Source organism: Delphinus delphis, chromosome 10 (genome assembly GCF_949987515.2).
Source record: "Delphinus delphis chromosome 10, mDelDel1.2, whole genome shotgun sequence".
Lineage (NCBI taxonomy): Eukaryota > Metazoa > Chordata > Mammalia > Artiodactyla > Delphinidae > Delphinus > Delphinus delphis.
This window is the reverse complement of record NC_082692.2, coordinates 59,460,993-59,487,869: the sequence shown is the minus strand read 5'-3', so window position 1 is coordinate 59,487,869 and position 26,877 is coordinate 59,460,993. Positions and strand designations below refer to the sequence as shown.

Sequence of the window (26,877 nt, the reverse complement as noted above, 5' to 3'; positions counted from 1 at the left end):
GCTTAGTGGCCAGCCGAGAAAACACCCAATACACGTTGGCTGTTATATCATTATGAAGAGGGTGGTCAAGACAGTAACTTTGAAGAAAACCGTTTCCTAGTCTTTAGAGTCATCTGATTAACAGTGACAATAACTGGAAGGTCCCTGCACTTAGCAGCAGAGAACACTCCAGCTTTACAATGGCTCAGAAGCTCCGGAGAACAGAGCCCCACTCTGGCTGCACTGTCCCTGGGAGGTTACTGTGCAGTGATGCAGAGTCCGCCAGCCCGCCAGCCTGCAGCCTTTGTAGTGGTAATGGAGGCCGCCAGCCCGTGCACCACCTCGCAGTGGACTCTCCCAGGAGTGCGGCCCATCCTCAGAATGCCCCGGGGCCACTGATGAGACCCATACCAGAGGCCCAGCTCTCAGGGGCCATGCAATTAAGCCTAACAAGGCACAAGGAGCTCCTTGGGGGGCACACGGAGATGCCCACAGTAATTGGCCACGGGCCTCTGGTTCCCCAGGGGTTAAGGATTATGTGCTGGCAGCAGGGAAGGGCCAAGGAAGGGTCAAGACCTTGAGGGAGGCCAGATGGGATCACCTCGCTTCATGCATAAGTCATGAGCAGCCCTGGTGACTGCTCTGTGCTTTCCTGGGCGAGACAGATCCCTAGTTCAGCGAAGCAGACGGCAGAGGCCTTCCCTGTGCCGGGAGACTGCTGGGGCCCAGGCTTGCTTCCCCACATCTGACTGTGGCTGCAAGAAAGCTGACTTCCGAGCTCTGGGTTCTGGCAGAGACAAGCAATAAAAACACGTGCGTCACGCGGTATGTGTTCTCATTCGGCTGCCGCTGAACCCCTCAGCAGGAGGTGTGTATCCCTGACAGGAAGGATGCATTCTCAACGAGAAAAAGCCTTTACTGAGCAAATAAGAAGGATGTGAGTGTACAATCTGGTAGGCGTGTATGCCTGGATCCCGGATATTTAGGAAGACACTTGCCATTTCCAAAATATGTATCTGTGTGTGCGCGCGTGTACGTTAAGTCTTTTATCGGTGGCTTTCTCTGTGCTGTGACAAGGGATGCACTGCACTATGATAAACCCTTTGCGTAACTATCTCCTGTAATCCTCTATTAAGGGCCCTACCAGGTAAATTAGCACTCAGCTCTGAGATGTTAAGTGACCTGTCCAAGGACACACTGCAGGTAAGGGACAGAGTGAGGTCTGAACCTGCCTGTCCATGTCCAAGTGTCTTCCCTTAATCCAGTCACGGGTGCTTGACTGTCTAAAAGGGCTCACTCAGTACTCCCCCGAACCCATGTCCCAGCCTCTGCACCTGAACTGATGGATCAGCAACAATGCTGGCCCACCTGCTCTCCGCCAGCCCCTAAGCTGGGCCCTTTGCCCTTGCTACTGCATTATTAATGCATTAGCCGGAGGATATTACCATTTTAACAGATTTTTTAAAAAACTCTCCTACTTTCCGCTAGCCTGTTTCACAGCTTTATTTAATCAGTATTCTCTTCCTGATATTTCTCTCCTGGTGTTGCTCCAAGTCTCTCCCCTTGTGAATTCTTTACTAGATAAAATAGCCTTTAGAGACAGAAACCCTGAACAGTTACGTCAATTTTGAATGTCATTATCATTTTCAAATAAGAGAAAAATTAAAATAAGAAATAAAAAAGATTTTTAGAAGTTGATGTCAGTAGGTCTTCCAGAAATAAATGGACAGACACAAATTAAGAGTTCCAGTCTCAAAAAACAAAAGAGTTCCAGTCCCCTTCCCAGCAAACATAACTGAAAGTATCTGGAATTGGCTAAAGACACACTGGGTTCTGAAAAGGGCATCTCTCAGACTCAAATCTTGCTTACGGCTCTGCTAACCACCCATTCTGGATTTTCAGAAGCCACCTCTAGACCATGCTAGAACCACCTCTAGAACCACTTGGGGACCACGTTAAAGCACAAATTCTGACTCAACAGGCATAGGGTGGGACCTGAGATTCTGCATTTCAAATAAGCTTCCAAGTAATGAAGCTGCTGAAGGTCTGGGATCACGTTTTGAGTAGCAAGGGCCTAGAGGTCCTGTTAACTCCACCACACCAGGAAACTATGCCCAAGGTGGCACTTTTCAGTATTTTCACTAGACTCAGTTCTGAATCCAAAAGTGCTTTTTCAAAAATAAACAAATGGGACCTAATTAAACTTAAAAGCTTTTGCACAGCAAAGGAAACCATCGACAAAATGAAAGACAACCTACTGCATGGGAGAAAATATTTGCAAATAATATGACCTATAAGGGGTTAATATCCAAAAATATATAAACAGCTCATACAACTCAACATCCAAAAAACAAACAACCTGATTAAAAATTGGGCAGAAGACCTGAATAGACATTTTTCCAAAGAGCACATGCAGATGGCCAACAGGCACACGAAAAGATGCTCAGCATCGCTAATTATCAGGGAAATGCAAACCAAAACCACAAGATATCACTTCACATGTGTCAGAATGGCTATCATCAAAAAGACCATGAACAACAAATGTTGGCGAGGATGCAGAGAAAAGGGAACCCTCCTACACTGTTGGTGGGAATGTAAATTGGTTCAGCCACTGTGGAGAACAGTATGGAGGTTTCTCAAAAAACTAAAAATAGAACTACCAGATGACCCAGAAATTCCTCTCCTGGGTATATATCCAAGAAAACCTCAAAACATTAACTGGTAAAGATACATGCACCCCAATGTTTATAGCAGCATTATTTACAATAGCCAAGACATGGAAGCAATCTAGGTGTTCATCAAAGTGTTCATCATGAATGGATAAAGAAGATGTGGGGGGTGTGTGTGTGTGTGTATGTATATGTATATATACACATACACGCATGTATATGTATGTATGTGTATACATATATAATGGAATATCACTCAGCCATAAAAAAAGAATGAAATTTGCAACAACATGGAAGGACTTGGAGGGTATTATTCTATGTGAAATAAGTCAGACGGAGGAAGACAAGTGCTGTATGACATCACTTATATGTGAAATATTAAAAATACAACAAACTACTGAATATAACAAAAAAGAAATAGACTCAGACATAGAGGACAAACTAGCGGTCACCAGTGGGGAGGGGAAAGAGCGGAGAGACAATCCAAGGGCAGGGGAGTAAAGGGTACAAACCATTATCACAAAACAAGCTACAAGGATATATTATACAACACAGGGAATATAGCCAATATTTAAAAATAACTATAAATGGAGTATAACCTTTAAAAATTATGAATCACTATACTGTACACCCGTAACTTATATAACATTGTACATCAATTATGCTTCAATTTTTTAAAAGTGCCTTTTGCCGAATCATCTCAGTATCTGGTCTGGAAAATCTAGCTGTCCTACCAGGGCCTGTCGTGAGTGAACACTTCTTCACATCACAGTAAACATTAACACTTGCTTCATTTAAGACCAAAAAGAAGGGAATAGATATCCACTTAGGCACATACGCTATAAGCAAAGTGCTCTCCTGTGGAGGATGTGGGGAAACTGTCCACAACTGAGGGTTTCATCACCTTCTCTGTGCCAGGAGGGTGTTGAATGTGGGTGGATCATCAGACCTGCTAATATACTGTTCCCACGAAGAGCTGTGGGGTTTCCTGGACCCATCTGCCACAATTCGTAACATTTCTCTCACTCTGTGCTCAGAAAGAATTCTTCAAGTTGGTTTCATAAATAATTCACTTGGCTTTTGTCAGTTTATTCCGTTATTCAATCCCTCTACTGGGTTTTAAAACTGGAACGTCATGTTTTGTTTTACGGATGCGATAATCTTTGAAGTCTCTGTGAGAATACTAATTAGAATTTTTTTTTAAGTCTTCTTTCTTATATTTTTTTTCCTGTGGCCACTGGCTTTTCTGGTTCACCTGTGGCCACTCTTTGGCCACAGACTTTCCTCAAATGTCCAGCAATTCTTCTTTGTCTGCCCATCTTTCGTAAAATGAAGATCTAATGAGTGAGGACTGGTACCTCAGGAATTTGTAAGATCTCGCTTTGATTTCCTTGGGGAAGCTGCTCCTGAAGGATGCTGCTGAGAGCTATGGGCAGCCTTGCCCTGGGGTGAGTGAGAGAAATGTAAGAAAAATGAATGAAGACTTAACTCCAGAGAAGGAACAGGATGGAAGGTTGAGCACCCACTTTGGCGGAGGGCAGTGGCTCTGGAGGACCAGGGCAGCCCAGCCTGGAATTCAGTTATTCTTGTGCCCACCACAGGGCACCCTAGGGAAGACCCTGTGCACAGTGAACAGCTCCAAGGTGTGGGCTGGGCCTGGGCTCTGCCCTTCCTCTGAGCCTCTGCTGTTCCTGAGATTCTTCCAGAGCGTCTCAGCATTTCTGCTTCTTTCCCTATGGCGGTCTATGGTTTCCTAAATTCTGAATAGTCTTTCTGTTAAACTAATTGTGTCTTGTAGAAACTTCCCAAATTAGGCATCTATCACTGATACCTTTCCTTGTTTCCAGTGAGGTTGAGCATTTTCACTTATTTTTATACCTATTTTGATCATTTCAATGATTCTGGGAGGCAATCAAGGTAAACACATGAACTTTTTCACCATCCTAATTTAAAATCTTAACTTGTTTAGAAATTGTATGTCAATATATGTGTATGTGTTTATGTGCATATGTATATACACATACATACATATATGTCATCTGTGTGTCTAGAAAGAAATAAAACATTAACTATGGTAATGTATGGATTATAAGTTTAAGGGTGACCTTATTTCCTTTTTACTCTTATATATTTCCCAAGTCATATTCCTTTTTTTGGATGCCGTTATTTTTTATAACAAAGTCACATATCATAAAATTCACCATTTTAAAGTATACAATTCAGTGGTTTTTAGAATATGCACAAAGGTGTATAATCATCACCACAATAGGTTTTAGCACACCTTCATCATTCCCCCCAAACCCCGTATCCATTAACAGTCACTCTCCATTCCCTTTTCTCTCCAGCCCTTGGCAACCACTAATCTTTCTGTCTCTGTAGATTTGTCAATTCCAGTACATATTTCATAAAAATGGAAACACACAGTGTGTGGCATTTTGCATCTAAGTTCTTTCACTTAGCAAAACACTCTCAAGGTTCATCTATGTGATAGCATGTACCAGTACTTCATTCCTTTTTATGGCTGAATAATATTTCATTGCATGGATATACCACATTTTATTTATCCATTCATCAGTTGACAGACATCTGGATTGTTACCACTTCTTATGAACAATGCTACTATGTGTGAACTTCATGTGCAAACTGTGTATTACTTTTATAATTAAAAAATACTGCTTTAGAAAAATTACAAAAATAGTTTTTCAATAACTGTCAATAAGTCAAACTTTTCACTAATGTAGACTGGCTTTGTTCCTATTACTCAAAAGCATTTGGTTTTACTGTACTCTTAAGACCTGTCTAATACCTGCAAATACTTGGATTTAATAAATTATCTAGGAGTAAGCAGACATTCTTGCATCAACTGGTGGTCAACTGATAAGTTTACCCCTTTTTTTCAACATGGTGAAAGTACACTTATGTAAGTTGACAACTTCTATGGTATTTCTAATCATTATATCAGAAGAGTAGGTCTTCCTTTTAAGAATACCATCTTAGAATATATTTCATTCTGTCACATACAACATTCAGAAGGCAATACTTGTGCAATGAATTAAAAACCTGCCCAGACGGTGGAAAAAAAAAAAAATCTATGTTACTGCCCACTCATGGAGTGCAACCTTTAGAAAGGGATTATTTCCATTACATTTTCATCAGCGACTGGCAAAGAAAAGTATATCATATTATTACAGAGCCTGGAAATGAAATGACTTCCAGGTTGCTAAGCAACACAGTAACGTTAAAGGCCCCAGGATCTGTGATCTCTAGAGACACTCTCAAATTTCATTAAAACCTTCTCATAACCATCACACAAAAAGTCCATGTGGAGTTTATAAACAGACTTTGTTTCTTGACATAATAATGAAGGAATTTTAAAAAAAGCAAATGGCATCAAAACTTTTGTGGTACTTAAAACCAAATATCTTTGTGACCCAATTAATGAAACCTACAATGCTTCTTGGGGTTTAAAGAAAGAAAGTACTATCAGTTTATAGTAAATAAAAGTATTTAATATCCGGAAAAAAATTATACTGTGTAGAACTTAACAACTTTCTTTGACAAAAGGATAAATCTGCTCTGTGTATAAATCAAGAAGGGAGGCGAGGACAATTCGAAATGAGAGTCTCAATCATTATTTGCTTCCAGGAGGGTCATGACAGTGGCGTGTTTGCAACTGAAATAGGAAAGCAAGATGCTACGGGAAATAATTCTCAGGAGCACTTTCAATACGTTTCCTTTAGCAATGTTGTTAGAAAAAGCTAACCCCCGAAACAGAAAAAGTTATGACAGGTCTCAGTAATAACCCCTGAGATACTGGTCTAGGATTTTTGGCTCAACCCCCTAAGATGTCAATGAGAATTGGTCTCTGTACCCCACATGTCGGCCACCTAACCTCCTCATCTATCTCCTTAAGTCCTAAGGAGAAACACTAGAAAGAGATCGTGTGGGTTTGCTCAGGCTTACTCATCCACCCCACAAATCAAAACACTGAAAGATCAAAGTAAACGTCTACTGACATAGATCAGAAGGGTCATTTATTGTGATGGTTAATTTTAAAGGCAAATTCTTAAGCAGAATTTGGGATCATCAGATTTGCTAAGCTGAAAGGGTGATTACAGAGTGGCAAAGGGTTCTTATTACCCAAATTTTTATTTTCAAAAACCCAGCCCCCAGGAGCTTGGGGCATGAATATGTTTACTGATAAACTGATGGGTGATTCTCTCTCATGTACACACATACACACAAACACACACACACGTGTTCAGCCAGGCCTAGGAACAATGTTTTTTGTTTTTTTTAATTAGCATATCTGTGATACAGAAATCAACTGCAAAGGGAAAATTCAAATCTTACAAAAGGTATGGGATTTCATTGCCAGTAATAGTGGAAGAATTACATAAAGTCTCTTTTTTTTTAACACCTTTATTGGAGTATAATTGCTTTACAATGTTGTGTTAGTTTCTGCTTTATAACAAAGTGAATCAGCTATACATATACATATATCCCCATATCCCCTCCCTCTTGCATCTCCCTCCCACCCTTCCTATCCCACCCCACTAGGTGGTCACAAAGCACCGAGCTGATCTCCCTGTGCTATGCGGCTGCTTCCCACTAGCTACCTATTTTACTTTCGGTAGTGTATATATGTCCATGCCACTCTCTCACTTCATCCCAGCTTACCATTCCCCCTCCCCGTGTCCTCAAGTCCATTCTCTATGTAAGTCGGAAAGAGAAAAACAAATACCATATGCTAACACATATATATGGAATCTAAATAAAATAAAATAAATGATTCTGATGAACCTAGGGGCAGGACAGAAATAAAGACACAGACATACAAAGTCTTTGAAGAGGGAAGGTCTGACAGACAACACCGGACGGTCACCAGCTAAAGAAGAGAAAAATCTCTTCAAGTGTGAAGAAAGGGCAGGAACTTCAAAGGGGAATACTAATTTGAATAGCAATGGAAAATTAATGAAGACCTTAAACAGTTTTGCAAAAAAGACCGCATTTTATGATGATGCTGAGAAGGTTAGATATGAAGGCTGTTATAATGTGCTACCCTGCACTTTTGAGAATGTGAAAGATGACACGCAAAAATGTCTAGAATTGCTGGTACAGCCCAATGTGATGGAGGAAAAGGGCCCAGCTACAGGCCGCCCTGGCAGGGTTCGGGTGGGTTCTGCCCACTCAGAGCAAGACAAGCCCTCTGTTGATTCTCGTGGGCAGAGAGACGTGGGGTCACCTCTGTCCTGGCTAGAGTCAGGAGAAGGCCCAGAGCTCTGCAGGCACCAGCAAGGTCCCTGCCTCCTGCTCACAGCCTCATGCATCCTGTTGGCGCAATCTCAATCAGGACCAGTCTCCAGCACCCACACTTCATCCTAGTTTACATTGATCACAATGCAGAGCCCAGGTCTCCCAGGTCACCCCTCTTCCCCTGGGCTCACACCCACAGTGCTCTGTACAGCCCTTTCTCGGGTTTCTTATTCACGGAGATGGCTCCGTGGTCCTCCCTGCTGCTTCCTGACCATTCCCCACCTCTCCTCCATTACCCCCCAGGGTTTTTTTTTGTTTGTTTTTTTGCGGTGCGGGCCTCTCACTGTTGTGGGCTCTCCCGTTGCGGAGCACAGGCTCCGGACGTGCAGGCTCAGCGGCCACGGCTCACGGGCCCAGCCGCTCCGCGGCATGTGGGATCTTCCCAGACCGGGGCACGAACCCGCGTCCGCTGCATCGGCAGGCGGACTCTCAACCACTGCGCTACCAGGGAAGCGCCCCCCCCAGCTTTAAACCTAATGTCGCCAGAGAATACCGCCTGCTACTCTTCCCTGCTGCAGCTGTGGATCACTGGGTTCCCAGCTCACTGTCCTTGTCCCCAGTGCCACCCTTGTCACAGTGCCTGGTAATATGGCCGTCCATAGAGAGGGTCCTTCTAGTACCACTCAGGTCTCTGGCTTTCCTTCCCATGACCCTGTCTTCCTCCACACTTCAGACACTCACTCCTGTGGTTTTACTCTAGACCTGGTTTTTGCCATTAACTGGCAGCCTTCCAGAATCCACATTCGAACAGCCCATGTTCTGATCACCACCTCTCACCGTTTCTCCCTCCAGTCCAGACTTCTCTTACTTGGAATTCCAGACCTGCAGATCGAACAGCCAACTAGACATTCCCACTTGGATGGCTGACAGGCATCTACCCATAACGTGTCCCAAACACTGCTCCCGATTTCCCCTCTTCCCCCAGACCAGCTCCTCCTGAGTTTTGGCCATCTAGGTTTTGGGCTGGGCCCAAACTGGAATCATCTTTGACTACTGTTTGCCTCACAGCCCATATCCAATCTGCTGGCAAATTCTACTGGTGGTACTGTCAAGATTTATCCAAAATATAACCACTCCAAGCCATGACCAGGACTCCCCAGGACTGCAATAACCTGTTGGCATCTCTCACCCCTCGCCCGCTTCAGTGACCGCTCTCAGCGTGGCAACCAGATCGCCTCACCTTTCTGCTCAAAACCCTCCACAGCCTCTCGTCTCACTCAGGATGAAGGCCAGTCTTTGCAAGGATAACTTCCTCCCTCCACCAAACCCTTCTCTGTCATCTCCCTCACATCTTACATATCTATTTCTTGCTCATTTTGCTTTGGACACACTGGCTTCCTTGGGGTTCCTGGGTAGGCACCTGCCTTGCAGACTTAGCAAATGCTGTCCCCTGTCTAGTGTGTCTTGCTCCGAATCTCCCCCTGGCTTCCTTCAGGTCTTTACTCAGATGTCATCTCGGTGAGACCTTCCCTGGTCACATCATCCAGGGCTGCAGATGTCCCACTGTACGTCCTATCTTTCTTTCCTTCTATATGTTTCTTCTTAGTGCTTTTACTATCTAAAATATAAATAGTTTATTTAATAAATGCAGTTGTCATCTCACTCTCCCTGGTAAGCTCCAGTAGAGCACGGATCTTAGTCTGTGTTGTTCGCAGCTCTATCCCCAGCACTGAACAGGCACTGCATAACTACTTGCTGAGCGAGTGGTCACTCTTAGCGAAGACTTTTTCTGCACAGGCTTACAAAATGCGAAGTGACCCATTACAAGAATGTCTTCATAATGTTGTTAAAAGACAAAATCAATGCATTTAAATAAATTTCAGTTTTATTTCTTGAGATCAAGGCCCAGCCACACATTTTTTCATTATTTACCACAGTTGTTAGGCGGCCAGTTTAAGTGAATTTACATGAAGTGGTGGTTAGTTTTCCAGTATTACTTATTCCATAACAAAAAGGAACCCTTGTGTTGCAAAATCATGTACCTAAACTTGGTCAAGTATTTCTGTTGATCAAAACACTTGCTTATACAAAACAACAATAAGAGGTCATAATTCACCTTTAAATTAAACTTTTCTAACGGCTTGAATTTAAAATACTCTCTCAGATAAATATGTAAAATATCAACTGAAAGATTTTTTATCTTTAGCTTTTCCCAGGATTATTTAAAAACTGAAAACCCAAAACCCAACTCTGGTTCTTTGTCATATGCAGCATAACAACTTGAAAACAACCCTTTTGAGGAAAGGAAGATATTCCTATGAATATAATGTAGACATTAACTATTCTTTTAGAGGACAGAATTCATTTATTAAAATTGTTATAGATTATACAAAGCAAAATTGCATTTAAAATATTCTTTTAAATACAAAAATTAGAAACATTTAGTACAGGTCTTCCTAAGGAAAGGTCCTCCAGAGCAATTTTCGTTGCTCTCTGTATCCACAAGGAAGTAAACGTGTTCATCCTAATTTTTAACACGCTTTGAATGTTCACTATTTTAAGAATGGTTTTGTTAAAAGCATGTCATGGGCTTCCCTGGTGGCGCAGTGGTTGAGAGTCTGCCTGCCGATGCAGGGGACACCGGTTCGTGCCCTGGCCCGGGAAGATCCCACATGCCGCGGAGCGGCTGGGCCCGTGAGCCATGGCCGCAGAGCCTGCGCATCCGGAGCCTGTGCTCTGCAACGGGAGAGGCCACAACAGTGAGAGGCCCGCATAACGCCAAAAAAAAAAAAAAGCATGTCATTAAAAAAATCCCACATTACCAAGAGAGTCTAGAGCATTCTGCACAGCAACAGCTGCACAGTGGGCTTGATGATGGTCAGAATGATCACGAAGAATCAGGAAAAGTCCACAGTTACTTGTAATCACTATCACTTGAACCAGATAATAAGTACCTATAAATGGGAATATTCAAAGTTTGAATAAATAAACGATCCCTCACAGCTTCTTCCCCTCCTTGGTCACGAGGAGGATACAAAACATAAAACAAATTCCAAGGACCCTTAGCTGTTTACTTATAATTTACAATGGGTAGATTCTCAACAAACTGATACTATGCAAGAAAGCAGTAGGTCTTCTCTCTTTTTGAGGGATACCTGTTCTCAAGGATAGCAGATTGGTCCTTTCCACAGTTTAAAAATTAATGCTTAAAAATTAACTATTTCTTTTGCTCCATCCCCATTAGCCCAGTTTTTATAGTCTTTTTATAGTCTTTTCTTTAAGAAGTTGTGGGGAATACAGATATTCACACAGTGCCAAAGCATCTCTGTGAGGATTACTTAGTGATCATGAAGGGAAACATGTGTCTACCTGATGGAGAAGCAGAAGATAACCCCTTAGCCAAGCAATCAAACTTAGCATCACTGAAAGTGGGGCAGCCTAGCATCATATGCTTCCTGATGGGATACAAGATTAGGGGCCGTTACCAATGAGATACTGTGACCAAAAATGCTGTGAGGAAATATTCATACTATTTCAGACTGTTGGGCATTCTACCAGACAACTGACTCAGACTCTCCAAAAAGTCAATTTCTTAGGGGAAAAAAAAGACAGGAAGACTCTTCTAGATTAAAGGAGACTAAGAAAACAACAAATTCAGTATGTGAGCCTTGACTGGAACATGGCTTTTTTAAAAAAAGCTATTAAGTCGTTTTTTAACTAGGAAAATTAAACATGAATTGGGTATTAATGATATTATGATCGTTATTAATTTTCTTGGGTGTGATAATGTTATTGGGCCAAGTGTCATGATTCCTTTGCTTTCACATGATTTAAAACACACATGTAGAAATAAAAAATATCAGGGTGACAACATCATGATTCCTTTGCTTTCACATGATTTAAAACACACACGTAGAAATAAAAAATATCAGGGTGACAACATTTTTGTGAATAAAGTACATACGGAGACTTGAAAAATATGGTGAAATGATAACAATTCTGATAATAATTCTTGATTACACAGGTTCTCAATCATATTACTCTTTCAACTTTCGAGTGGTTTTGAAACCTTTCATAATAGAAAGGTGGATAAAGATACCATCCATGGCAATGGGAACGGAAAGAGGAAAAGACTCATGAGAGAACGAATTTTATCTGACAGAAGAATTTCAGGAGGCAGGTAGGGAGCTGAATCTCTTGAAATAAGAAGACAAAACAGAAGGGAAATCATGCTGCCCAGGGCCCGCAAACATCAGACTGAGAAGGAGGACAGGAAGGTGCCCAGCCTGACCTTGAGGAACCTCCATGTGGGAAGGGGCAGGGGAGAGGGCAGATGCACACAGGAAATGTGCGCGAGAACGAGACATGTTCAGAGGGATGAGACATGTTGCACATCCTCAGGAAACCCACGGCAAAGATGCACATACTTCCTCTCTGAGGTGGATGTGGCTTCACTCACAGAAACACAGAAGTTTCGGTCTTGAGAGCGACTGGCTGTAAATGACCCTATCCCACTGGCCATAAGCTTCCTGATTTTGTCTTGCTCAGAATCTCAGGAATGTTCCCTCAGGGAACTAAGGAAAAATTTTTCAGCAAGATGTTTCTTTTCTTTGTTGGAAAGATACAACCAAATTAATCAAAGAGTTCCCAATTAACTTGTGAGTCCTACGGCAATCGTGGGCATAGATGCTCATCCAGTGTAACAATAAACGGTGTGTGTGGATTCAGGGAAAGATCCCTCTTGGAAACTCCTAAGAGCATCCTCTCAGAGTCTCAGGAAAACGTTCTAAGGGACGAGATTTCACAAAACTTGATTACATTTGCTTTTTACTCCTTTGGGTACATAGTGTTTCTCTAAACATTTTCACTGGCTTCACAACAATCTCCCCACTGCTTTCCCTTTAGGAAAATAAGTCAAGAAAAGAAGGCCTTACCATGAGAAAAATAAGCTAGGAGGGAGAGGTATCATTTTGCCTTCTTGTTACACCTCAAGGAATAGTTCTTTACTTTTCTAATAGAAATTAGGTCCCTTCTGATTCTACATCTACAACTCATCCTGCTCCTAAAATAGAAAAAGAATGGCTGCAGATTTCCTAGTTTCCTCATTTGGTCTCTTCAGAGCTTTAAAAACCCTGTATGTGAAGAAATGCTATTACACTGATTTTCAGCAACACAACATCTCTGCTCTCATGGTGAAAATGGAAAGGACCAGGGGACCTACATGAAAATTCGGAAGAAAAATGGTGGCGAGCATAGCAAGATTTTCTGAAAGCGTTAGGGTAAAGTGTCCCCAAGGGATGGATATTTGTAATAATCTTTAATACTAATCACCCTCAGAGAGCGAGCCCAAGTCCCACTGCTGCCACCTCTGCTGTACCAGGTAGATGGGTGAGCGGGCAGGTGAAAGGAGTTAGCAACCTCAGCGTGTTATGACCACCCTCTGCTTTCAGAGAGCAGTCAGTTTTACAGAACAAGTTTGTGGTGGCTTGTGTGTAGTCAATATTTTGAGTGTTGGAGTAAAGCTAGCTTTAATTAAGTGACAAGCAGCTGATCCACGATCATTACCCTGAGAAAACTCCCACTGATATCAAGTTTAAGGGACAGGTAAACCTGGCAGCAACCGGAAGGATCTCCATCACATTTTTAAAGCCAGAGTACAAAGTATAATTATAAAACCACCAAACATCCTGGTAAATTACAGTACATAATTAAATTCTCAAGTTTCCCCAACATTTTCTCAGTGTTCTAAATGCAGACTAAATAAGAAAGAGCACCCTAGGGGCAAAACATATCCCAACCCCATCAGCACAAATTAAACATCTTATTTCTTTCATCTGTTAGTGAAAATTCTGCTTTTAGAAAGTTACAGTCACAAGATTGGGAGCTGAAACAGATATTTCAAGAAAGGGCCTTTTGTGTAACTCACAGGAAGGAATCTGCCACATTATTCCTAAGATGGCTCTCTAATAACCACAGTTTACCGGTCATGGACACGCTCATTACGTGGCATTAGAAACTGTAGGGCCAAGGGTATTTTGGGGTTGCCCTCTCTGAAATCATCCCGGCTTGCTCAGCTTTGGGGAAAGAGGCACTCCTCAATCAGGGCTTAAAAAGAGACAGTCTCACAGAGTAGAACCCTCTTGTTTTTAGAAATGCTCCAAAAGCGATTTACACATTCAGTGCAATCTCTATCAAAATTCCAATGGCATTTTTCAAAGAAATAGAACAAACAATCCTAAAATTCGTATGAAACCACAAAAGACCCCAAGTAGCCAAAGCAATCTTGAAAAAGAAGAACAAAGCTGGAGGCATCACACTCCCTGGTTTCAAACTATATTACAAAGATATAGTAATCGAAACAGTATGGTACTGGCATTGAAAACACACAAATATATCAATGGAACAGGATAGAGAGCCCAGAAATAAACCCATGCATATATGTTCAATTAATTTTTGACATAAGAGCCAAGAATATTCAATAGAGAAAGGTCAGTCTGTTCAATAAACGGTGTTGGGAAAACTGAACACATGCAAAAGAATGAAACTGAACCATTATCTTACAACACACACAAAAATTAACTCCAAATGGATTAAAGACTTGCACATAAGACCTAAAACCATACAACTCCTAGGAGAAAACATAAGCAGTAAGCTCCTTGACTCTGGTCTTAGAGATGATTTTTTTAGATCTGACACCAAAAGCAAAGGCAACAAAAGCAATAAACAAGTGGGACTACATCAAACTAAAAAGCTTCTGCACAGTGAAGGAAACCGTCAACAAAATGAAAGGCAACCTACCTAATGAGAGAAAATATCTGCAAATCATATATCTTATAAGGGAATAATATCCAAAATATATTAATAGAAAGAGCTCATACAACTTAATAGTAAAAAGGCAATCTGAATAAAAAATGGGCAGAAGACCTGAATAGACATTTTTCCAAAGAAGGTATATAGATAGCTAGCAGGTACATGAAAAAATGCTCAACATCACTAAACACCAGGGAAGTGCAAATCAAAACCACAAGGAGATGTTACCTCATGCCAGTCAGAATGGTTATTATCAAAAAGACAACCAATAACAAATGTTGGCGAGGATGTGGAGAAAAGGGAATCCTTGTGTACTGTCAGTAGGAATGTAAACTGGTGCAAACACCATGGAAGACAGTGCAAAAGTTCCTCAAAAAATTAACATTAGAACTACCATAAGGCCCAGCAATTCTACTTCTGGGTATATATCCAGAGAAAACAAAAACACTAATTCAAAAAGAAATATACACCCCAATGTTCACTGCAGCATTATTTACAATAGCCAAGATACGGAAACAATCTAAATGTCCAATGATAGAAGAATGTATAAAGAAAATTTGATACACACACACACACACACACACACACACACACACACACACATACACACACACACTGGAATATTATTTGGCCATAAAAAAGAATGAAATCTTGGGACTTCCCTGGTGGTGCAGTGGATAAGACTCCATGCTCCCAATACAGGGGGCTTGGGTTTGATCCTTGGTCAGGGAACTAGATCCCACATGCATGCCACAACTAATAGTTTGCAATGCCACAACTAAGGAACCCATGAGCTGCAACTAAGGAGCCCACCTGCCGCAACTAAGTCCTGGTGCAAGCAAAAAAAAAAAAAGAAATCTTGCCATTTGTGACAACATGGATGGACCTTGAGGGAATTATGCTAAGTGAAATAAGTCAGACAGAGAAAGATAAATTCCCCATAATCTCAATTTTGTGTGGAATCTTAAAAGAAAAAAAAATGGAAAGTAAAAGCCAAGCTCATAGATACAGACAATAGATTGGTGGTGAGGGGTTGGGAGTGGGTACAATGGGTGAAGGGATTAAAAGGTACAAATTTCCAGTTATGAAATACATAAGTCATTGGGATGTGATGTACAGTATGGTGACTATAGTTAATAATACTGTATCGTATAATTGAAAGTTGCTAAGAAAATAAATCTTAGAAAAAAATGTATAACTATTTATGGCAATGGATGTTAGCTAGACTTACTGTGGTGATCATTTTGCAATATATACAAATATCTTGTACACCTAAAACTAATATAATGCTATATGCCAGTTTTGCCTCAATTAAGAAAAAAAGAATTGCTCCCAGAAGGAGTGTGCAATTAATAAATGCCCTTTGAGGTAGGTCCTTAAAGAGCTTGTCTTTACCTCCTTAACTTCTTACAATCAGAAGGCTGCACCTAACAAGCCTCCTTAATCCAGTTACTGATTCAGGTAACAAATCCAAATTGCCCCCTGCCTCTCTATCAAGTCTGGCTCCCCCAGGCCACCGAGGAGAGCCTGAGACGCCAGCCCCCTTAAAATCACAGGAAATCTTTGCTCACATTCTTTCTATCTCCCAGGTTCCCATCCTCTATGCATCTACCTATGCAATCTCACCCCCTTCTAAGAAACTTGGCAGGGATAGTGCGGAGGGGACCGAAGCATCAGACTAGGGAACAACTAAATGCCTTTTAAGGTCCCTCTCATTCTGGCCTGTGCATCTACAAAGCACTCAAATGAGCTCACAATATACACTGAAGAGCAAAAATGAACAATTGCCAATAACAAAAGTAGAGATTTTATAGACATTTCTTACTCAGCTCAGTGGATACTTATTAAATACCAATTACATGCCGGGCACTGTGAGAAAGCTTTATTTCACCGTAAACATAATTTGAATTCAATTGAGATGCTACCACTGTCCTTTGGTTTCAGAGACCAGAACTTCCTAATTCTAACAACGGTGTCCGAACTCCAAATGTTTGGTCCCCTCTGGCCTCTCCTGGTCCATTTCTTATGTCTGTCAGTCTAGCCCTGTGGATTTTGGGGCCATGATTCAGGATGTGCTTCTTCCTGGTCCATGCATGGATGACTAACACATCCTTCTACACACTGCTCAAACACCATGTCCTGGCCAATCTCCTCCCCAAAGGGAATGTTTCTGTGGAACTTTGCTGGCTCCTCTAGCGTGGCACTGATTGCATTCTGCTTTATAATGAAGCTGGCGTTTCTCTCTCGCTCCAGTTAGGGATCCCTGAGAACAGGCAGCAGGAAGAGCATATCTTACTGTCTTAGTTCCCCCAGCGTAGAGGATGCACATAGTAATAACTATTATTTTCCCATGAATGAAAGAATGAATCTCTTCGGTGCCTTCTAGATCGAAATTCAGTCAGGTTCAGCTTAACAAATGCCCTCAGAGTCCAGATCAGTCCTGGACAGAGCAGCAGCAAGGTGGCTAGCTACTTGGCAAGAGCACAAGCTAGGGTCAGGTCAGCTTGGCTGGTCCCAGCTCTGCCGAGTCCTCGTTGGTGGCCTTGGGAGTGTTACGTAAGCTCTTTGAGCCTTAGCTTTTAACCTATAAATGGAAGCAGTCACTGGAGCTGACGGCTAAGGTAGCTGTGAAGATTAAATGAGGTAATTCACCAGAAGAACTTAACACAGTTAGAAGCATCATCTGCTGACCACCTTTCATGGGCTAGACACTATAACATGCTGAAAAAGACCACATCACTACCCTGAACAAGGGTAATGTGAAGGTGAGAACAGACGGTAAGCTGACAGTTACAAAACAATGGCAACCACGGAGGTGAGGACAGGAAGCGGCGAGAGAGAGGGAAAGGACCACATCAGTCGGGAGTGCGCGCTGGCATCATACAGCTCTGGGTCATCTGCTGCTGTTTCTCTCCAAACATACTGAACTCAGTACTAAGTTTAAGCAGAACCGAGGACAGGCAAGTTCAAGGCCCAGAATCCCTGATTGTGGCTAATTTAGAAAGTTTTCAGAAGATTATATAAAGCACTTATCACAGATGGCTGGTAAACTTTATATTATGTTTACTTTACTACAATAAAAAAAAAAAAAACAAGCAGATGAGCAGAACCAGAAACTACTTACTTCTATTTTCACATACACAGATAAAGTCACTTGGATTCAACTTTTCTTCCACCAACAAAACCTACCTGGCCCTATATGTGGCAGGTCAGAAACTATAAGGAAATCATTTCAGACAGTAAAGTAAACTAAAAGATGGTGTAATCTGGTTACTTTGACCAAGTTGGGGTCTAATTGTTTCCTGCATGATTAAATTAACCTGGTTTTTAAAAATGATGTAATTTATTCCAAAGATAGGTCCATAATCTCTCTGCAATTCTAAAATCTAGAAAGCTCTGAAAATCAAAACTTTTTTTCTTAAGTTTGGTTCAAAACCATATTTGGTGGCAAAACCTGACCTAACCCACGTGGGGTCACATATAGTTTTTATTTACCCACTTGGTGTGAATGTTCACACACTTTGCAGCAGAAATATTACCATGCTTGACGACGGTACCACCCCAGGTGATTGCTGTGGAGTCATATCATATATAGTATAAGCACCATGCCAAAAAGATCGGAAATTATAAATTCCAAACTAAATCTGGCCCTAACATTTTCAAATACGAGATGGTGAATCTCTATAAAATTAATTGTATCAGATGTGAGGTCAATATGCCCAAGCTTTTGTTTCTGTACCAAACACACGATTCTGCCACGTGTACGTATCACTCATATTACCATATTTTCTAGTACTTGACCTCACATCGACTCACCAGTTTTAAATGAACAAAACTATTTTTTGAAAGAAATATCTTATCTCTACTGAAAAAGCTAGTCATCTGAGAGGCTTCCTCTCTGTTAAAAAGGGACATTCTGAAGGATTCGAGAGGTGTTAAAGACACAGTAGTACCAAATTGAGACTTTCCCCTGAAATCATCAGAAAGATCAAAATAAAATGGAAGAGGAAATATTTGCCTTACTATGTGATTCAGTGTCATCTAGTGCTAGGTTGGAGTACCATGCCCAAGATCTACTTTCCCCAGAAGTATTTATCCTACACTTTGGGAGGCTCGCTTAGATTGTGTCATCATCCGGTTACTCAGGGAATGACTCCACTAGACGGGAAGCATTGCTGCGGTCGGGAGGTCTGGCCGTACAGAAGCATAATGTAGCAGCGAGGAGGGTAACTCCCTATCTCTGTTCTAGTTCTGTCACCCATAACCTGCTGTGTAGATCTAGCTGGGTCACGTACTGCAGCTGTCTATCAAACTAGCATAAAAACTGTCTTGAAGGCAACTCTCTGGAGCATCCATGGCCTCCACTGCCAAAGGACCCCTCAAGATAATTGGATCTAGAAGTGAACACAGACTGACAAACCAGAACACGACACAGACTAACGGGACCTCCACTCCTCGACTAACTTCCACAACAGCTGCTGTAAATAACGGCCTTCGAAAGCAGCAGAACAAGATCTACTGTAAAAAGAAAATAAGTCAGTCTTCAAAAGTACTTTCAAGTAAACATCCGCTATTTGTATTTTTAAAAATAAAATAAATGGGGCGATGGACTTCCCTGGTGGCGCAGTAGTTAAGAATCCGCCTGCCAATGCAGGGGACACAGGTTCGAGCCCTGGTCCGGGAAGATCCCACATGCCGCGGAGCAGCTAAAGCCGAGCGCCACAACTACTGAGCCTGTGCCCTAGAGCCTGCGAGCCACAACTACTGAGCCTGCGCTCTAGAGCCCGTGAGCCACAGCTACTGAAGCCGGTGCGCCTAGAGCCCTGTGCTCTGCAACAAAAAAAGCCACCACAATGAGAAGCCCGTGCACCGCAATGAAGGGTAGCCCCCACTCGCCTCAACTAGAGAAAGCCCTGGTGCAGCAACGAAGACCCAACGCCGCCAAAAACTAAAGTAAAATAAAATAAATAAAAAATAAATGGGCGAAAGGGAAAATTTTTCCTACAGTACCATACTGGGGATTAGAAACGTTGTGAGTTTGAAAATCTCCCTTTTGCAACCATTAAAAAATTTAAAAATAACAACAACACATTGATTTAATGAAGTGATCAAAATTAACATCACCAGTAAAGGGCAAACAGACGTCATAAGCCTCTGGATCTGATGGATTGAGAAGGACACAGTATTTCTTCTGGGGCTTACCTGAATCCAATTGTCCAGAAAACATCAGAGAGACCTACATTGAGGGAGAGTCTACAAAACATCTGGCCTGTTCTTCAGAAATGTCATGAAAGATGAAGAAAGGCTGCAGAACTATTCCACATTAAGGACACACATCTACTAAAATACATGATCCTGGACTGGTTTCCACACCAGAAAACAAGCTATAAAGGACATTATGGGGACAGCTAACAAAACTGGAATACAGATGGCAGATTAGTAAAAGATTTGTATCAATGTTAAATTTCCTGGTTTTGATAACTGTAGTTAAGTAACAGAACATCCATTTCATTAGGAAATACACACTCACATACTAAGGAGTAAGCAAGAACAATGTGTCTAACTTACTCTCTCACAGTTCAAGAAAAATACTTGTATATGCAGATAGATATGCAGAATATGATAAATGTTAACAGTAGGTGACTACGGGGAAAGGTAATTGGGAGTTCTTTAATGAAACTAGGTCGAAAAAAATGACTACTCCCCATCTACTGGCTGCAACTGAGGCCACCCACCCAAGCCCCAGTTTCGGTGTGGACTCACCATTCTTCTGAGAATCCTCAACAGAAGCTTCTGCTCCTTCGGGTCCTCTTTGGACGTCAGTAAATCAGCAAAATTCTCTGCATTTTCGGGAGACAGGCTGTCTGGGTTTTCTCCTCCATACAACTGAACCAGTATAGACAGACACTTGGATGAAACTTCAAAAATTTCAGGATCCTCGTTAGGAAGCTGAAAATTAATAAATTGGACGACTTAAGCTTAACTGAAGATGGTGTTGGTATTCCTCAAGAACCACAGTAAAATTTGGCGTAACGGATAAAATGTCAGTCTGAGTACAAAGTTTAATTAAAGGAGTATTTTTTTGAATGGATCTTTTTCAAAATGCATACAGTAACTCAAACAAGGCTAACAGCACAAAATCAGAAGGAAATCCTGCAGTCCTTTCTTTAATCCATAGTGATGAATGACCTGTGACAAGCAAAGGACCAACATATATTTTATATGCATATGTATATATGCATATATTCATACAGGTGTATGTGCATCTGTAGGTGTGCAAACAGTTTGATTTTTCCGAGGCACAACACTTAACATTCTTGTTTACTTAACTTGTTTAGGAAAATCCACTTTCTAGAAGATATTAAGAAACAGACAAGGTTGAACTTGTCTGTTTCCAAATCATTATTGACTAAACAGGCAGAGAGAAAGCATTGTTTCTGTATTAAAAGGTATATTATGAAATAATAATCATACCATAAGCATTTTAACCTTTTAATGTTTAAAGTTTTATTTTATTTCTAATAGCTTTGTTAAGCTATAATTCCTGTGACATACAATTCAGTCATTTAACATATATCTGCCATTCAATGGTTTTTAATATTTTTCAGAGTGGTGCAACCACCAACAGAACCAATTTTAGAATTTTTTTCATTACCTGAAAAAGAAACCCTGTACCTTGTAACTGCTACCTTCACGTCATCTCTTCCTCTCTACCCCCAGTCCCTGCCCAGTGCTAACGTGCTTTCTGTCTCTCTGGCTTTGCCTATTCTGGACATTTCAGATACTTGAAATCATACAAAATATGACCCTATCTGACTGGCTTCTTTCGCTTAGCATGTTCTCAAGAGTCATCCATGCTGTAGCATGTATCAGTATTTCATTTCTTTTTATTACGTAGTAATATTCCACTGTATGGATATACCACATTTTGTTTATCCATTCATCAGTTGATGGACATCTGAGTTGTTTTCACCTTTTGACTAGTATGAATAACACTGCTGTGAACATGTGTGCAAACGTTTTTGTGCAGACAAGCATTTGTTTCTCTTGGGTATATACTTAGAAGTGGAGGTGCTGAGTCATGTGATAACACTATGTGTAACTTTTTTTTTTTTTTCGGTACGCGGGCCTCTCACTGCTGTGGCCTCTCCCGTTGCGGAGCACAGGCTCCGGACGCGCAGGCTCAGCGGCCATGGCTCACGGGCCCAGCCGCTCCACAGCATGTGGGATCTTCCCGGACCGGGGCACGAACCCGTGTCCCCTGCATCAGCAGGTGGACTCTCAACCATTGCGCCACCAGGGAAGCCTATGTGTAACTTTCTGAGGAGCCGCCAGACTGTTTTCTAAAGCTGCCATTAGCACCAGCAATGCGTGAGGTTTCCAGTTTTCCCACATCCTCACCAACACTTGTTATTACCTATATTTTTAATTACAGTCATCCTAGTGCATGTGGAGTGGTAACTCGTGGTGGCCTTTCATTTGTACTTCCCTGATGGCTAATGATGTTGAAAATCTTTTCATGTGCTTATTGTCCATTTGCATATCGTCTTTGGAGAAATGTCTATTCAGATACTTTGCCCACTTTTTAACACAGGTCATATGTCTTTTTAGAATTGAGTCTAAGTGTTCTTTATATATTTTAAACACAAATCCCTTAGCAGATATATGATTTTCAAAAATGTTTTCCCATTCTGTGGGTTGCCTTTTCACTTTCTTGATAGTGTCCTGTTTTTAAAAAAATATTTATTTATTTATTTGGCTGCGCCAGGTCTAGTTGCAGCATGTGGGATCTAGTTCCCTGACCAGGAATCGAATCTGGGCCCCCTGCATTGGGGGCACTGAGTCTCAGCCACTGGACCACCAGGGAAGTCCCTTGATAGTGTCCTTTGAGGCACAAAATATTTTTTTATTTTGATGAAGTCAAATTTATCCATTTTTTAAAAGTTTTTTTGATGTGGACCATTTTTAAAGTCTTGATTGAATTTGCGACAATATTGCTTCTATTTTATGTTTTTTTGAGTTTTTGGCCATAAGGCATGTGGGATCTTAGCTCCCCGACCAGGGATTGAACCCATACTCCCTGCATGGGAAGGCAAAGTCTTAACCACTGGACCACCAGGGAAGTCCCTATCTGTTCCTTTTATTCCTTGTGATTTTGGTGTCAAACCTAAGAAACCATTGCCTATTTCAAGGTCCTGAGATTTAAGCTTCTTCTGAGAATTTTTATAGTTTTAGCTCTTACATTTATTTTTAAGAACTTTATAGTTTCAGCTTTTACATTTAGGTCTTGATCCATTTTGAATTAATTTTTGTATATGGTATGAGTAGGCGACCACCTTCATTCTTTTGCAGGTGAGTAAATCTTATTTTGAGATATTTGCAGGTTCATATACCATTGTAAGAAACAATACAAAGAGATACCACACATACTTCACCCAACTTCCCCAATGGAAACATCTTGCATAACTATAGTACAAGATCACAATCAGGAAATTAACATGTAATTAGGGCAGCCACTCCTGCTTTTTAAAAATTAATATCTGCATGGTATATACTTTTCAAGCTTTTACTTTCAACCTGCCTGTATCATATTTGAAGTGAGATTTTTGTAGACAACATACTGTTGGACCATGTTTTGTTATCCATTCTAGTCATCTCTGTCTTTTAATTGGTGCATTTAGACCATTTACATTTTTATGATAAATATTAAGATGCTAGGGTTTAAGTCCAACATGCAATTTTATTGTCTTCTATTTATTTCCCCTGTTTCTTATTTTTCTGATTCCCTCTCTCTTTTTTTAACCTTCCTGTGGGTTACTTGAACATTTGTTTTATGTTTTCATTAAGTATTATTAAATTCTCTTTTATTCCCAATATTATTTTCTTAGGGTTGCCATAACAAAGTACCACAAACTGGGTGACATAAACAACAGAAATGTATTACCTCGCGGTTCTGGAAGCTAGAAGTTCAAAATCAAACAGCAGGACCCTGCTCCCTCTGAAACTCATAGTATGAATCTTCGCTTGCTTCTTATGACTTGCTGGAAACCTCTGGCATTTCTTAGTTTGCGGCTGCATAATTCCCATCTCTGCCTCCGCCATCACATGGCTTCCTCCCTGTGAGTGTCTGAATTTACACGGTTGTCTTCTTACAAAGACACCAGTCATATTGGATTAAGGGCCCCCCCTACTTGAGTATGACCTCATCTTAATTAACTACATCTAGACCATCAGTATTTTCAAATGAGGTTTAATATTCTGAAGTGCTGGGAGTTAGGACTTCAACATATCATTTTTGTGGCAGACACAATTCAACCCATTACACTTCCTATCAACTTTCTTTTGTTCTCAGCTGTTTATTCACCTTGGTTTCTCTCCTTCTGGCTGTTATGCTTCCCCAAATGTCTGGTGGTCCTTGGCTTTCTATTCTATGAATGAAAGATTGGTCAGATTATTATAGGCAGCTGGCTTCCATTTCCTTTCCATTTGTATATGTCTGATTCTTCAAGTTGCCTCCTCTGCCTGTGTTCTATGATTTCCTCAAGCTCCACAATGCTTCTCTCTAGGGCATAACCCCAAACTAGAAATCACATCAGATAGTTCATTCTCTTTACAGTGCAGTTCTTGACCTATTATGTTGCAATAAAGCAGAGCAAAATTAATAAGGGAAGGGGACTGACAGGCCTGCCGGTTCTAAATGTGCATCTTCAATTAGCCTGGTTAAGTGCCTAGGGCCTCCATCAGTTTTCCACTCTGAGTTTATAGATCATCTGCATCTGTTCCTACCTTCTGGTTAGTTTCTTCCTATGTATGTTCTGGGTGATAGGTTTCTTCACTGTATTTCGATTCAGTTCCATGTGCTTTCTATCATCTAGTAACTGCACAAAATTTCTTTTCCACTAACAGCTTCTCCTTCCATTCTCCCATGATTGTAAGATATTTAATCCTTTCTCTATTTTCATAGCTTTTGGGTAGTTAGTGAGATACGAACAGGCATTCATGCTTCTATTTCAGTCTACTTTAACATTTCTTCATTTCTGAGTTAGTTTTGCTTCACTGTTGAAATGATGGGAGGATGCTTATCATAAGTAATAATTTCAAAGATGGCTTATTTCTTGGATCCTTGTAAACTTGATAATGTTTGTGTTTAGTTTTGTGTGCTCTGCCCCACCACTACCAAAAAGATTGTGATGGTATAAAAATCTTTCCATCTTCCCTGGACTAACAGGATAAGATTATACCCAAGTGCTTGCAAAAACAAACTAACAGAAAAATACACGAAACAATGGTTTTTAAGACACTAGACATCAGGTAATGTAGGACAGTGATGCCCAAGGGATGGAGAACAATTGAGGTGAGCTCTACTCTTGTCCCAGGTCAGAGGCTTACGAGGTCACCAGGCCTAAGCACAGGGACGGCAACTGAGGTGGAAACCAGCAGATAAAAATTTTAAGTTGAGGAGACAGAGTGAAAAGTCTCAGAAAACCAAAGCAGCTACAGTTCATAGGACAAAGTACCAGAGAGAAGAGAGCAGGCCAAAGCTCACTCTGAAGACACAGGTAACCTGGATAGCACTTTATCCATTAGAGAAAATGAATTTATGGTTAAAAACCTTCCTACAAAGAAAACTACAGGCCCAGATGGCTTTATTGGTGAATACCAAGTCTATACAAATTCTTCCAGAAAGCTAAAGGAAATGGAAACTTCCAAACTCATTCTATGTGGCCAGTACTATCCTGATACCAAAACTAGACAAACACATTCCATGAAAAGACAACTTCAGTCCAATAGCCCTTATGAATATAGATGAAAAAATCTTCAGCAAAGTGTTAGCAAACCAAATTCAGCAACATATTAAAAGTATTGTATACTACGGCCAAGTGGGATTTATCCTAGGAATGTAAGGCTAGTTTAGCATCTAAAAATCAATGTTAGGTGCAATATTAATAGAATAAAAGACAAAAATTATAAGAGCCTTTCAACAGTCATAGAATAAGCATTTGACAAAATTAAAACCCCTTTTAGGATTAAAAAAACTCAACAAATTATAAATAGAACAGAACCTTCTCAAATTGATAAAGGATATCTAGGGAAAAATCTACAGCTGACACCATACTTAATGGGTAAAGAGTGGATTCCTTCCCTCTAAGATCATGAACAAGATAGACGTCCATTCTTGCCAGGTCTATTCACCACTACATTGGAAGTACTAGCTACGGCAATAAGGCAAGGAAAAGAAATAAAAATCATCTAGAAAGGCAAACCCTATTTGCAGATTACATGATCTTACATACAGAAAATCCTAGAGAATCCACTTTTTTTACTATAAAAATAAACAAGTTCTGAAAGGTAGTAGAATAAGAGATCAACACACACTAATATGTATAAAATAGATAACTAATGAGAACCTGCTGTATAGCATAGAGAACTCTACTTAATGCTCTGTGGTGACCTAAATGGGAAGGAAATCCAAAAAACAGGGATATATGTATACACATAGTTGATTCACTTCGCTGTATAGCAGAAACTAACACAACACTGTAAAGCAACTATACCCCAATAAAAAAAAGCAATTGTATCTCTATACACTAGCAATGAAGAATCTGAAAACTAAATTAAGAAAACAATTTCACTTATAATAGCATCAAAAATAACAGAATATTTAGAACTAATGTTGAAAGAAGTACATAACTTGTACACTGAAAAGTGAAACATTCTTGGAAAAAATTAAACAAGGTACATAAACGGTAAAACATTCCATGTTCAAGGATTGGAAGAGTTAACATTATTAAGTTGGCAACATGCCCCAAACTGATCTACAGATTAAAAGCTTTCAGAGTTGCAGCTGGATTTTTTTTTTCCAGAAATTGATGATCCTAAAATTCATATGGAAATGCAAGGGACTAAGAATAGCCGAAACAAACTTACAAAAGAAGAATAAATTTGGAGGGATCACATTTCCCAATTTCAAATTTTGCTACAAAGCTACAGTAATCCAGTAAATGTAGTACTGGAATAAGGACATGCATAATGATCAATGGAATAGAATCTAGAGCCCCTAATTAAACGCTTACATTTATGGTAAGCTGATTTTCAACAAGAGTGCCAAGACAATTTAATGGGGGGTGGTGAGAAAAATGGTCTTTTCAACAAATGTTGCTAA

At 40.7% G+C, this 26,877-nt stretch overlaps 1 protein-coding gene across 4 annotated transcripts in view; it reads right to left on the bottom strand.

Moving 5' to 3' along the window:
- ULK4 (unc-51 like kinase 4) overlaps positions 1-26,877 on the bottom strand; it is a 517,204-nt gene that overhangs the window by 104,422 nt on the left and 385,905 nt on the right. For all 4 annotated transcript variants that reach the window (XM_060022287.1, XM_060022288.1, XM_060022289.1 and 1 more), the window contains one exon: positions 20,478-20,663. In XM_060022287.1, the coding sequence (XP_059878270.1) occupies positions 20,478-20,663 (186 nt within the window). The remainder of the gene's footprint in view (positions 1-20,477; positions 20,664-26,877) is intronic.